Source organism: Cornus florida, unplaced genomic scaffold, assembly GCF_030987335.1.
Source record: "Cornus florida cultivar Cherokee Brave unplaced genomic scaffold, ASM3098733v1 CherokeeBrave_3.0.0_Hap2_Chr07, whole genome shotgun sequence".
In the NCBI taxonomy this organism is placed as follows: domain Eukaryota; kingdom Viridiplantae; phylum Streptophyta; class Magnoliopsida; order Cornales; family Cornaceae; genus Cornus; species Cornus florida.
This window is the reverse complement of record NW_026775577.1, coordinates 30564927-30578115: the sequence shown is the minus strand read 5'-3', so window position 1 is coordinate 30578115 and position 13189 is coordinate 30564927. Positions and strand designations below refer to the sequence as shown.

Sequence of the window (13189 nt, the reverse complement as noted above, 5' to 3'; positions counted from 1 at the left end):
CGATAGGTCGGATCGAATGATCTATCCTTAACGAAGTCCTTGCGCCATGGAGGCATAGCTTTCTGACGAATCAACTCTGTTGCTTCACCTCGGCTGAGTGTTTCTTGATGTGGATCAAAAGTCATTGCTTCGTTTCACCTGATCTGCTCACACCGTGGATCCATATGAGTCAATCCTTCACGATCATCCATACGACGAAGATTTGGCGGCAAACCATCTAACCGGATTTCCTCGCAGTGATGATCTACTAGATTGTTTTCAACCTCCTCACCGTGATGTGCTGCATCGGTACGTGCACCTTCTTCTCCTACCGGGAGTGGTCGTAGAATTACTGGAGCTTCCTGACACTGCATTTCATTCTTTAGATCCGCATTTTCTCTCCGGAGAGCTTCGATCATGTTCATCAACTCATCAAGTTTCACTTGCTGGACGTTCTCAACCGTATTAGAGTTGTCACCCCCTATCATGGTTCCGGATCGAAGCAAAGGCATGAATTACGAACTTCGAAACAGATCTAAGCGTTACCGATGCAAACTCCGCTAGATCTGGGCTTAACTTCACCGAATCGTGATCGCTGTTTGCTAAATCTGAACTTTTCTAGCTTCAAACTCGTCGGATCTGATTGCAATTGAGCAAATCACAATTGCGTCCTTCCAAAGCAAATGCCTCAGAATCCACAATAAGCAAGAATTCTCTCGGAACAAACTACAATCTCACTGATCTGGATTCAACTTCCAGAAATCACACTGCATATTCACAAACTCGATTTAACTAATATGGTACTGATTGAGCTCAAATTGATCTTCGTCCTCGATTCCCACAGACGGCGCCAATTGAAGATACAAGATTTCGGTTCTTCTCCTTCTCTCTCTCTCTCTCTCTCTAGCATTCTCCCCTAACTTTCTACTTGTCATGGTCTATTTATAGGCCATCACCCTTATTGCTGCTAACCAATTACATTGGACCTATATTCGAAAGCTCTCTTCCTTCTGGGCTTGGTCTTCCAATGGGCTTGACCTTCCTCGTTGGATCTCTCAGGTTCGGCCCATTCCAGGGCGCTTTGTCATGGATCCTACTTCAATCATTCGACCCGATCTCACTCCTGCAAACCATATCCGGCCCATGCCACTTGCCGCATCCTCAAGTACATGCTAAAATGGAGTTGGGATTCTCTATTATGATAGCACGGTGTTGTACAACGAGAGACCCCGTTGTGATAGCACACACATATAATTGCTCTAAATGTACAACATGGAATCCGTGCTTTGCAAAAATTTTTATTTATTGAAGTACAGTTGATTTCAATTGTGTCTAACCGGTTTTCATTCCTTTTTCTGTTTCTTTTTTCATAAATTATGGGAAACATGTCATAATCTTACTCAATACACCATATGAGAAATAAAAAAATAAAAAAACTTTAATTGTATCAGATCACTATCATAAAGTGAAATATAAGCATAATTACAGTGTTTAAAAGCATAGGGCCACAAAAAAGTAAAAATTCATAGAAACACTTACATTATTACATAATCCATGTCGTCTGCCGTCTAACATTTCTCTATTTTGTTCACATGGAGGAGACATAATAGAAAATACATAAAGCATTCATTTATATACTTAAAGCATTTATTTAAATCGAATAAATTTATTGAAATTATGAATGTGTGCTAAAACGAAATAAGTGTGCTATCTAAAGCATGTTTAATTAAAGAATGTGTGTTATGTGGAATTTCGAAAACTTCCAACCCAAAATAATCCATTTTGAAGTATCAGAAACTGCAAACAATCCATGATCAGCTTCTAGACATGCTGGTGGTGGAGACATTGGTTTGGCTCTCTTCTTGCTCGGGTTGAATTCCTTCCCGCTTCCCAGAAGGCGGTGAGTTTCACCACCACCACCACCACGACGAGTCTGATTCGCTAAAGATGCAAATATTTCCGTCAACAACCACTGCCCTAATGTGCTCCTATGGGTGGTTCATCACAGTACCGATCTTCCACCGCCCGGACGACATGTAGTTGCTAGCGTCGAAATGCAAAACAGAGGAGCCTATAAAATTGTATATGGTGGAGCCCGGAGCCACCAGGGTCACACAGCAGTCCGTCCATGGCATTTGCAAACATGTTGTCATCGTCGTCTTTGTCTTTGTTCTTGTCCATATCCTTGCTTGAAAATGATAATTTAACTGCGTTCCAATTTGAATGTGGAGGTACCAATTTGAACATGGGCGCAAGAAGATACACAGAGTGTTGACATCAATCAAATAAAACATTTTAGTTCTGTCAGTGTTTGGCAGCTTGGTGGGGCAATGTTAACAGCCATCAGCACGCCCGTCATTTGAGACCTATGTTAAACATTATTTATTTCAAAAGATTAAATAGTTAAAAATTATTATGTTAACTTAAATATATAAATCCTTCGAGTGGATTAATCATTCCCTCTAAAATACAACAATTAAAGTAAGATGGAGGGAGTAATTTTTTTTTAAAAAAGTGTTATTGTACATATATATTAACCATCAATTGTGACTTGTGATGTGGACTAATGAAGAACAAAAAAGCAAACAAAAATTCAATTTCAACCACAATAACCAACTTTAAATTCAATTATCATTTACATTTTTTTGGTCCTTACATTATAATCACATTGTCAGTCCAATTTTTGTCATTTCAATTCCTCAGTTTGCATTAGTCTAGATTGGCTTAACAATTTATCACCATTTGCACTTTTGTTTTGATAATGAAAAATATCCATTTCCATTACATTCGAAGTGTTTGATTCCAATTTGTAATTTTAAAGTCCTCAATGTATAATCCCTTTTTCCTTTTACAATTGCTTAGGCCAATTAATATATAAAGTGCTTGACATCCTAGCAATGAGTCTCGCCATATTATTTTATCTAAACAACGTATAAAGACATTCATGGTTGGTTTGGTAAGAAGAAAGACGGATGAAGGAAAGAAACAAACTTTCATCTTTGACAGGGAGGAGACAATAAGAGAAGAAGAAATGGTATAGATAGTCGCGCGAAATAGGTAGAGAAAAAGAAAGAGAAGCAAGACTGTTATGAAAATTTTAAATTATAATATTATTCTTTGTAATTATTAGATAAAGTCAATGTTAACCATCCTCCATAAATACTTTATTACTCCTATTGTATTAATAGGCTTCTCAATATATCTAGCCTACTTCTATATTAATGCAGCAAATGAAAACCTCCACGGTACTTTCTGTAATTTGTCCTTTTTAATAATGTCTTTCTTATTTTATTTTCTTAGGATAATTTTTTCATTTAGCCAAATAGAGCCTAAATAAAATAGTACAAAGAAAAACAGAATAAAATAAATAGCACAAGCCATGGCATGCCGCATGCCCAATTACATAAATTATATATATATATATATATATATATATATATATATATATATATTGGTGAATGAGCACATGGTGTGGTGTGGATGGTACAAAAGTCTGGTACTGATTAGAATAGTCTGAATGAGGACATAGTGTGGTGTGGGTATGGAATTTCCTACCGGTTAGGAGTCCATATAGAGTGAGAAAATTAGCTCCGACGGACTCTCTTTATCGTCTCTTGCATCCACCATTAAAGCCCTAAACCAGTAAAATCCAGTTCGATTTCGAAAAACCAGAAAATGGACACTCTTCGTCTTCAAATCTCTGTTAGCAATTTTCCTTCTCTGTGTCACTGTAGTCACAGAAATAGAATTCGAAGATTCAGCTCACTCAAATTCCAACCCATTCACAACAAAACCCTAATTTCTTCAATTCTCCGCAAACCCAGTTTTGTTAGTCTCCGGCACGTCGGTTGCAGTGCCGAGGCCGCCGACCACCACCACCACGACCACCAACATCATGATCACCACCACGACCACGACCACGACCAACACCATGATCACAACCACAATCATCACCATCACCATCACAATCATGGCGGTGAGACTCAGCTGACTAGATCACAGGAAGCTTTTCTTCGATTTGCCAGAGCGATCAGATGGACTAATTTGGCGGATTTCTTGCGGGAACACTTGGAGCTGTGCTGCTGTTCGGCGGCGTTGTTTATTGCTGCCGCCGGTTGCCCTTACGTGGTTCCGAAGACGGCGGCAAAGTCTCTACAGCATGTTTTCACTCTCATTGCTTTCCCTCTGGTTGGGGTATGTATGATTGTTCTCCTACTTCTTCTTCTTAGCATCATCTTAACTGCCAATGATACATTAATTAGGATATTTCAAACCTTGCTTGCTAATATACACACACATTGGCAAGTCTTGCTTGCTAATAATTTTGTATGTATTCTGCAACTTCGATAGAACTACATGAAACTCATGGTAATATTGTTGATGGATACAGCAAATATAATCATTGTGGACCAGAGACTGGGGATAACATATGTGTACAGGGATATGTTTTGTACTAACTGTGATATTTCAAACATTTTTAATTGTGCTAACTTCTCATTGTGAGGTGACTTTAGTGATAATTGATTAGAGACAGCTTTTAGAATGTTTTGGGCCTTTGGCCATGTGAAATGGAGCCAATACACTAATGAGGATTGATGAGGTTTAAGAAATTATGACCCTACATGTAGCAGAATGGTGGAATTATATGTGTTAATGTGTGTGGTTGAACCAAACAGTTGTGACAAAGGCTTCCTTCAGTCGAGTTTAATTGTCATGTACTGGACAATATTTAGATGGAGAATCTACCTCAACAAGCTTTTGTGCCACTACTGTACATATTATCTTGTCAGATACCATTCTTGATTTTTATCTACATGAGTTATTATCCATGGTCAACTGTGAAGGAGTTCTTTTTGTTTTAGATAAATTGGGATAAAGGATGTTGGTTAACTGATTTGATTTCTTTGACTGCTATCGGGTCTTTATTCATGTTTATGTTGGGTTGTTTTTATGTCCTTTGCTATGCTTTGCATTTGAGGATGTTCTGTTTTGATCATATATCGTTTACGCATTCACCAGATTACATGTTTCAGAGATTGGGGTGTCTCCTATATCTTATCTCTTGAACATTTTTAGAAAACAATGTCAACCTTTTTTCATTGTGATAAAAGTATCTTGTTGCTCTAGAAATCTTTCTAAACCTTATGTCATTTTCATTTCAGGTCTCAGCATCATTTGATGCACTTATGGATATTACTGGTGGAAGAATCAATATTCATGTGCTGATGGCTCTTGCAGCCTTCGCGTCAGCACTGATGGGGAACTCATTGGAGGGAGGATTGCTTCTTGCAATGTTTAATTTGGCTCATATTGGTAAGTACTGTAACATGGCTCACCTGACAAGGTTTCCTTTTCAAGGTATATGTGAGGTTTACTTTCTTATATATCTCATGACTCCAGCCGAAGAGTACTTCACCAGCCGCTCGAATGTTGATGTTAAGGAGTTAAAAGAAAATTATCCAGAATTCGCTCTTTTACTGGAAGTGAACAATGAAAAGTTGCCTGATTTTTCTGATTTGGAATATGAAGAGGTTCCTGTGAATGGCTTAGAAGTGGGCTCATATTTATTGGTCAAAGCTGGTGAGGTCTGTGTCGTATATTTCTCTCTTTTAATTTAATATTTATCTTTCTTACTGTAACTACAACAACAATTGCAGAACTTATTACATTTTGTCTGCATTAATTTTGCTCTTATTTATTGATGATTTGTTTTTTAGTATTGTTACCATTGCTTACCTTATTTCTAACTAAAATTTATATGAGTTTGGTCTTTACTAGTTTGACTTCCCATTTTGAGGCTATTAGATGGCAATCTGCAATATTTTGTTTGAAATTTCTCTTAGATTGCTGTTTAAAATTTCTTAAATGGTAGCTGGTATTTTTTTATCAGTCAGTGCCTGTAGATTGTGAAGTTTCCCGAGGCAGATCAACAATTACCATTGAGCATTTGACTGGGGAGGTTAAACCATTAGAGAGGGGAGTTGGGGATTGTATTCCTGGCGGTGCAAGGAACTTGGATGGGATGATGATAGTGAAGGTATGTGCTAGCTTTTTTCAGATTTCTTTTAAATTTTCAAATATCTCATATATATATATATTCTAAAAATAACAAAAGTTGTTGAAGTATGATGTTGTTCACAGCGTATTAGATGTATAGAACAGTATTGATGTGCTTCCCATTTTTTTTTTTTTTGGTGTGTGTGTGTGTGTGTGTGTAAAGTTCTTGGGAAATTTGTGGAATTGAAAATGATAGAAGCGGCAGTAAGTTGGCGGTGGTGGAAGGCATCAGTCTGCCAGCAATATTATGGGTGGTGGCGGTGGATTGTCACAGTTGGTGATATGTTGGTGGTGGAGATGTGCCAGAGATGTTGCATTGACAGTCTTAAAAACAATGGTACAATTGCTGTGGTAGTTGTGGTAACATATTGTTTGATGTGGTGGTGTGGTAGTTTTGGCAGTGGCATTGATGTCAAAGGAGGTGGCTGTGTGTTTCTTTCTTAACTTAGTGTTTGTGAACAGGCAGTAGTTACAAAGTTTGGAGATGGGTTGTGAATTGCTAAAGGTAGAATGCTAGAATTGGCTTTTGTGGTGGTTGCAATCTCGGGTCCTGTGGTTGAAAAGGAGCAGATTGGGTATTAAAGGCTTGGAGGTATGTTGACAGTAACAATATGACATGTGGGAAGTGGTTTTAAGATCAAAACAGTGGTGTTGCTAACAGAGATGGTGACTACAATGGCAGTGGCAATGATGAATTTTACAAGTAACTATTTGTGTTTGTGGTGGTGGTGTTGAAAATGGTTGCTGGTGAGCATTGGTCATTCTTTTTCTTTTTCTTTTTTCAGGCAGTGCTGGTGCTTGTAACATATGGCAATAATGGTGAAGAATGAAAGTGCCAAAGGTAGTGATTATGGTTGTGAGTAATAGTCATGTGGCTGGCTGTGGTGGTGTTTCTTATTTTGTTTTTCCTTTTTCAGGTTTCTCTAAAGCCTTGCTAATAGAATATCCACTAAGTTGTGATTCTCTTTTCTTTTTTTCCCTCCAACTAAATCTGAAGTTCCAATTTGTGATGGAATTATAAAGGTTTACCAAGTGTTGCACCCCACATGAGATTGGTACTCAATAAGTCTCTCCCCAATTACCCTTAGTTCCTCCCTCATTTTTTGAACCAAATATTTCCTTGAGGTTTTTTTTTTTTTATTTGCAGGAGTTTGCCATGCAAGAGGATTTTGACTAGTTCAAGTGAAACCAATATCTTATGCTTATTCCTTTCTTATATTTTCCTTTGGTTTCTTATCAGCCATTAGACATAATTTATTATAGATGTTTATTGGTGTACCTCTTGGTTGAGGTTTTATGCTTCTATACATTGGTAGCTGGTTTGTCAATTAGTTTTGGGCCAGGTAAGGTAAATGAGAGAGCCGCTTTTGTGAGCTTCATTTTCTAAATGAACAGGACTAATAAGTTCTAATAGCTTGTTATATTGTGTTTCTTAAGTCGTTCAAGGTTATCTTTGAGCCAAACCCCTCTCTTCCTTTCCAGATCCAGTCTCTTCCATTTTATCTTAATCTGATAATAGTAAGACTTCTCAGGATTCAAAACAGTCCTCCATATCTCTCAGAGATTCATTGCCTGGACCTCTCCCGATTGAGATGAGCTAAGTTCACAAATGAATCTTGTCAAATACCGCATCCCGAAAATCCAATGACATGAGAAAAAAATAGTAAGTCAACGTTTATTAAACCCTACAATTATACTAGTCGAGTATGTATATAATTCTTAAATTTCAAATTTGGCAGCTCAAATAACTCTAGAAAATTTATAACTTACATACTAGAACTCTGTTTTACATGAAATAAATTTGTGTCAGGTAGACTTGTCTACCAACAACAACAAACAAGCCTTGGAATTACTGGGGTTCGGCAACATAAATCTTATGTTTTCATTCTGCTCTATCCAAGGCCGTAGTCTCAGTCAAACCACATGCTATCATATCCTTCTATACTAACTCTACCCATGTTAACTTTGGTCTTCCTCTTCCCCTAGTTTGACCCTCACTGTGGACTATGTCACTCTTCCTAACTTTTGCATTTAAAGGTCTTCTTTACACATGTCCAAACCATCTTGACTGATTTTCTCCCATTTTATCTCCAATTTGTGCTACTCCTACCATCTCCCGAATGTGATCGTTTCTAATTATATCCTTTCTGGTCTTACAGCAAATCCATCTTAACATTCGCATTTCTGCCACTCACTTTATGTAAATGTTGTTTCCTTATTGCCCAACACTCTTTTTAGACTTGTCTACCAACTTGCTAAAACTGTACAACTTCAAATTGTTATTACATTTATTTTAAATACCGAAAAAAAAAAGAAATTTCTATAATTCAAAACAAACATGTTAGATGAAATATAGTTGCTCAAAAGATCTCTGCGTTGCTTTTTGACTCTTAAATCTAATTGCAGAACTATTTTTTTTTAAAACTCATCTATATGGTGTTGAGTGAATGGGATTTTGATTTAAATAAGTACAAGAGGATAATCTCCGAACTCTGTTTTGTCACTCCACTACTGCGCGATTAATCTAGTATTAGCACGATCGATCCAGCTTCCACAACAGCTCAATCCGTCGGTTTCTCTCAATTGATCATCTTCTGCAACTACTCAAAAGGTTTTAGTTTGATCGGTCCGGCATTTATACCAGTTGGATCCATACAAAATGCTGAACCAATCCACCTGTGTCTAACGATTTTTACTAATTTCGAACATGATTAAGACTTTATTTCTAGATAATCATGCTCACGACCAAAATTATCATGGCCAAATTTATAAAACATTTAGTCTTATAATTTAATCTAAATATCGATAAAATTAGTATGGGCTACAGATCTTCTCTTGGTAATCCAGGACTAGCCAGAGTGTGCGGATTGATATTGGCAGACCAAGACATGGCTTGCAGAGCTTTGCTTGTGATCTGGTTTTTGTTCTATTCTTCAGGTTGAGCTGGAGGGTATCTTCCTAGGCTGCATACCTCTCTTGAAATGATGGATGATTCAAAAGGGTTTGTTTAGAATCAGACACCCAAGCTGCAATCATAGCCATGATATATATTCACTGTGGACACAGATCCAATGGATTCCTTGTTGGGGACAGAAATTTTAGCCATAGCTTAGTTCCCAGGTTTCCCAGAATGGAGTGGTTTTTGCATCTGAAATTTGGCTGTCTCCCTTGATTTGTTCTCTTGCAATTTTCTATTTTAAATGTTCTACAATTGATTTTAGATGATGATGAGAATACATCTTTTGACATTCTTTCCATGCGTAACTCAACATATAATATATTTTGTGTCTTTGTTCTCATTGTTGTTTCTTGTCCAATTCATCATTAACTTTCAATTCAGGCGAAAAAGACATGGAATGAATCCATGCTGAGCAGAATTGTGCAACTAACTGAGGAAGCTCAACTATGTAAGCCAAAGCTTCAAAGGTGGTTGGATAAGTTCGGCGAACATTACAGCCAAGTGGTTGTAGTTCTATCAGTTGCCGTTGCCTTCATTGGACCGTTTCTTTTCAAGTGGCCTTTCATTGGCACATCAGGTAATTGGGAGGATATTTCTATTTTATGTGTTTTTGAAAAATCTTTTCTATTGTTTAGTTGTTGAACTTGCTTTTTATATGATGCTATAACGCTTTGAATTGGTTTCTACTCTTAAAGAGGGTCTTTATACTATCAGATGTAATTATCATATAAGTATTCATCACAGTTTAGATTAAGTCAACCTGCACTGTTCAATAACCCCCCAGTATTTTGTAGGTTTAAATATCGAAAGGGGACAAACTTCTTGTGAAATGTGTAAAATTTTAAAAGAAAGAAGTTGTGATTGTGATACTCAGAAGCTTCAACTGCCAGAAGTGATGGAAACTTCACAAGAGTTATTTCAATTATGCTGACTTAACAACTTTAGGAAAGCAGCTCATGCTGAAAAAGTTATAGGCTAGACCCTAGTGCAGTTACTTTTTTCAGAAACCTAAGGCTAGGTTTGGACTTTTCCCCTGATAGACATGTTCCTTTTCCAAAGCCCATGAATGCATTTTAGGGCTATTTAATAGTGTTTAGGATCTTGGGTATACTTGAGAATAAATTTGTTATGAACCTATGGTATAATGAAATTTGTGTTGATGAATACAGAATGTAACTTGGTGGGCAAAAACATGACATGAGCAAGACATGCAATATACAAAAATAATAATAAATAAATCATAAAACAAGTATGTAATGCCAAAATGGCAGAAATTTCTCTAGTGAGCGTGTATGACACATCACTACCACAGTACCCTTATCTAAAAACAAATCCAGAAACTTCAAGAGAGCTGGTAGAGAGGTATAAGGAAGGACCGTACGAAACTATGGAAAGAAATCAACGTTTTCTTTCTTTCTTCTGTCTGTTTTCTTTAAATTAGGATCCAAATCACTGGAAAAGTTTGTGACATTATTCTAGGTAATCGAGGAGGATCCTAGTGTGGTTGTTGGCTGGGTTGCTTCCAGATCATTGGTTTCCTCGCAGTATCTCATTGGTTGAGAATGATTGTGGATTTATCAACCATCTTGCATAACAAATAATGAGGCTGATGGTTTAGATAATAGAGATATAATCATTTAAGCGGCATTATTGGCCTCTTTGATGCATCTTTTGTTCGATGTTGGCAGATTTTTTATTTTTTTGTACTATTAGTTTTAGGCTCTGCCTTTGGCGAATTTTTTCTTCTTTACAACGAAATTTCAGTTTCTTATTAAAAAAAGAAGCTTGGGATATTGTAATGCGGAATAAAAATTCCCTTTCTTCAATATATTGAATAAAAGATAGTTACATTTTCATATTTTATCATCATCATCATCATCCTTGCATTTATCCCATATGGTTGGGGTCGGCCTTCTATTTTTTCATTATTTTCTATTATATACTGTTGGAGAATATTATTATAGGAACCTTAAATTACTCCACAGAATATTGCTCTGAGAATATTGTGGGAGTGATTTTAGTCTATTGTAATAAATGATTGGAGTGTTTTATGGGATTGATTTTATGAATCCTCCATTAATGTTTTTTTCATATTTATCACTTTGTTCTTTCACCTATAAATAGAGGTGCTCATTGTAAACAATCGTAAGAGAGAGTATAATAAAGATATGTAGCCCTTTGAGTTTTGTGTGCCGTGGATGTAAAGCCCTAGTGGCTGAACCACGTATATTCTCATGTTCTTCATTTTTTATTTCTCTCTTCAACTTTAACATATACCATATCCTCTCTTAAAATCTAAATTTTTAAGATCATTTATAGATACTGCATTCCATGTAAGTTACATTTTTCATATTATTATATCTTAATAAAAGGAAGTTACCAAATGAGAAAGATTTTAAATATAGACAGAAAAGATGCATTTAAACAAGTAAAGATATCAAAACAAAAATGGTTTCAGAACTTTGTTTTGTATCTAATGTTTAAGGTTGATGCTTCGACAATTAACCTTTAGTGTTGCACTGTATTACTGTAATTTAGAAGCCAATGGGCGTAATTGTAAATCTTTGGGGCATCTTTTGGATTTTGTGGATAGCTTGAAGCTATAGTTGTCGCCTTTGGCGTCTTGTGTATTCTTTTGGGAGAGCTCCCCTCTTTAGCGCCTTTTATGAAATTTTACTTTTCAAAAAAAAAAAGCCAATACTCAAAATTTCTTTTTATGATACAATATTTTGATACGTTGGGAGATCTAAATATTTTTCACTACCTCAATATTTGTGTTAGCAAATATGATAGTCACGATTTATGGAATGACTTACCATATTAGGAGAGATTTGATAGTCACGAATCATGGCATATAATATGCATATAATATGCCATAGAATATGCTGTGATTTGATTTAATTTCTTTTCTTCTTGCTATTAGAGCCAGGGCGATTTGACTGCAATGAGGGCATTGCAAGTTCGGCACCACCCATTCGAGAATAGTCTAAGGAGAGGTGTCGAGTAGGCAAGGTAGTCTGACCTCAATGAAAGCATTACGAGTTCGGCACCAACCATTCGGAAATGGTCCGAGGGGACATGGTTTCTTTTTTATGGTCTGAGGAGACGTTGATTCTTTCATCTACATTTTTAATATATGTATGAAGGGGAATGGTCTGAGGAGACATTGTTGATTCTTCTATCTGCATATTTTAAATGTGTATGAAGAGAAATGGTCTGAGGAGATATTGTTGATTGATTACAGTTTGGGGAGACATTGTTGGTTGTTTATGGTCTGAGGAGACATTTTTGATTTTGCACTCCTCAGCTTGCAAACATTCTTACAAAGGGCGTTGGCAAGATTGTGTTTGAGGATGCATTGTTCAAGTTGGGCGTTTCAAATAATCATGCACCAACTTGAGGGGGAGTGTTAGCAGATATGATAGTCACGATTTATGGAATGACTTACCATATTAGGAGAGATTTGATAGTCACGAATCATGGCATATAATATGCTATAGAATATGTTGTGATTTGATTTAGATTTTGATTTAATTTCTTTTCTATATTTGAGAGAGTATTTTTCCTTCCATTTTTGATAAAATCTTTGTAAAAGGGGTGTGGCAATCTGACATGTTGTATAGAGAAGGATAAGAGTTTTGCTTTATTGATGCTTGTTGAGGGATTTAAATATTAAAGTTACACCCTCTAACAGCTTAAACTTTTGGAGTAGATGGTACTTAACATGGTATCAGAGACAAAGGTCTCGAGTTCAAATCTCACCATGGCCCTGAAAATTAAAATTGAAAAACACGTGTTGGACCAAAAAGAAGGCCACATGTGAGAGTGTGTGTTGAAGGATTTAAATATTAAAGTTATACCTTCTCTAACAGCTTAAGCTTTTGGAGTAGATGGTAGTTAACAATGATCATTTTGGTGGAATTTAAAAATGTCCATATCTTAACTTGTTATATCTATATTACATAGACCCATCTCCTAACATAGTTTTTGAGGTGTTGTGATGGTTAGTATACCGTTTGACATTTAAAAGGTCTTGGGTTCATGCCATTTGGGGGCAAACTATTCGCTTCTTTTATGGAATCCTCTAACTTGCTTCAAATCCCTTTGGAATACTAAAAACAAGCCAATGTGATTCTCGCATGATTGTATGGTGTTGGGATGTTCCCTTGAGAACTTAATTCCCAAATTAGCATT

At 36.4% G+C, this 13189-nt stretch overlaps 1 protein-coding gene across 1 annotated transcript in view; it reads left to right on the top strand.

The window, feature by feature from the left end:
• Positions 1-3437: 3437 nt before the first annotated feature.
• LOC132266940 (probable cadmium/zinc-transporting ATPase HMA1, chloroplastic) overlaps positions 3438-13189 on the top strand; it is a 32595-nt gene continuing 22843 nt past the window's right edge. Inside the window, exons 1-5 of the mRNA XM_059767958.1 lie at positions 3438-4173; positions 5142-5292; positions 5380-5564; positions 5870-6016; positions 9377-9572. Coding sequence (XP_059623941.1) covers positions 3655-4173; positions 5142-5292; positions 5380-5564; positions 5870-6016; positions 9377-9572 — 1198 coding nt within the window. The 5' untranslated portion in view covers positions 3438-3654. The remainder of the gene's footprint in view (positions 4174-5141; positions 5293-5379; positions 5565-5869; positions 6017-9376; positions 9573-13189) is intronic.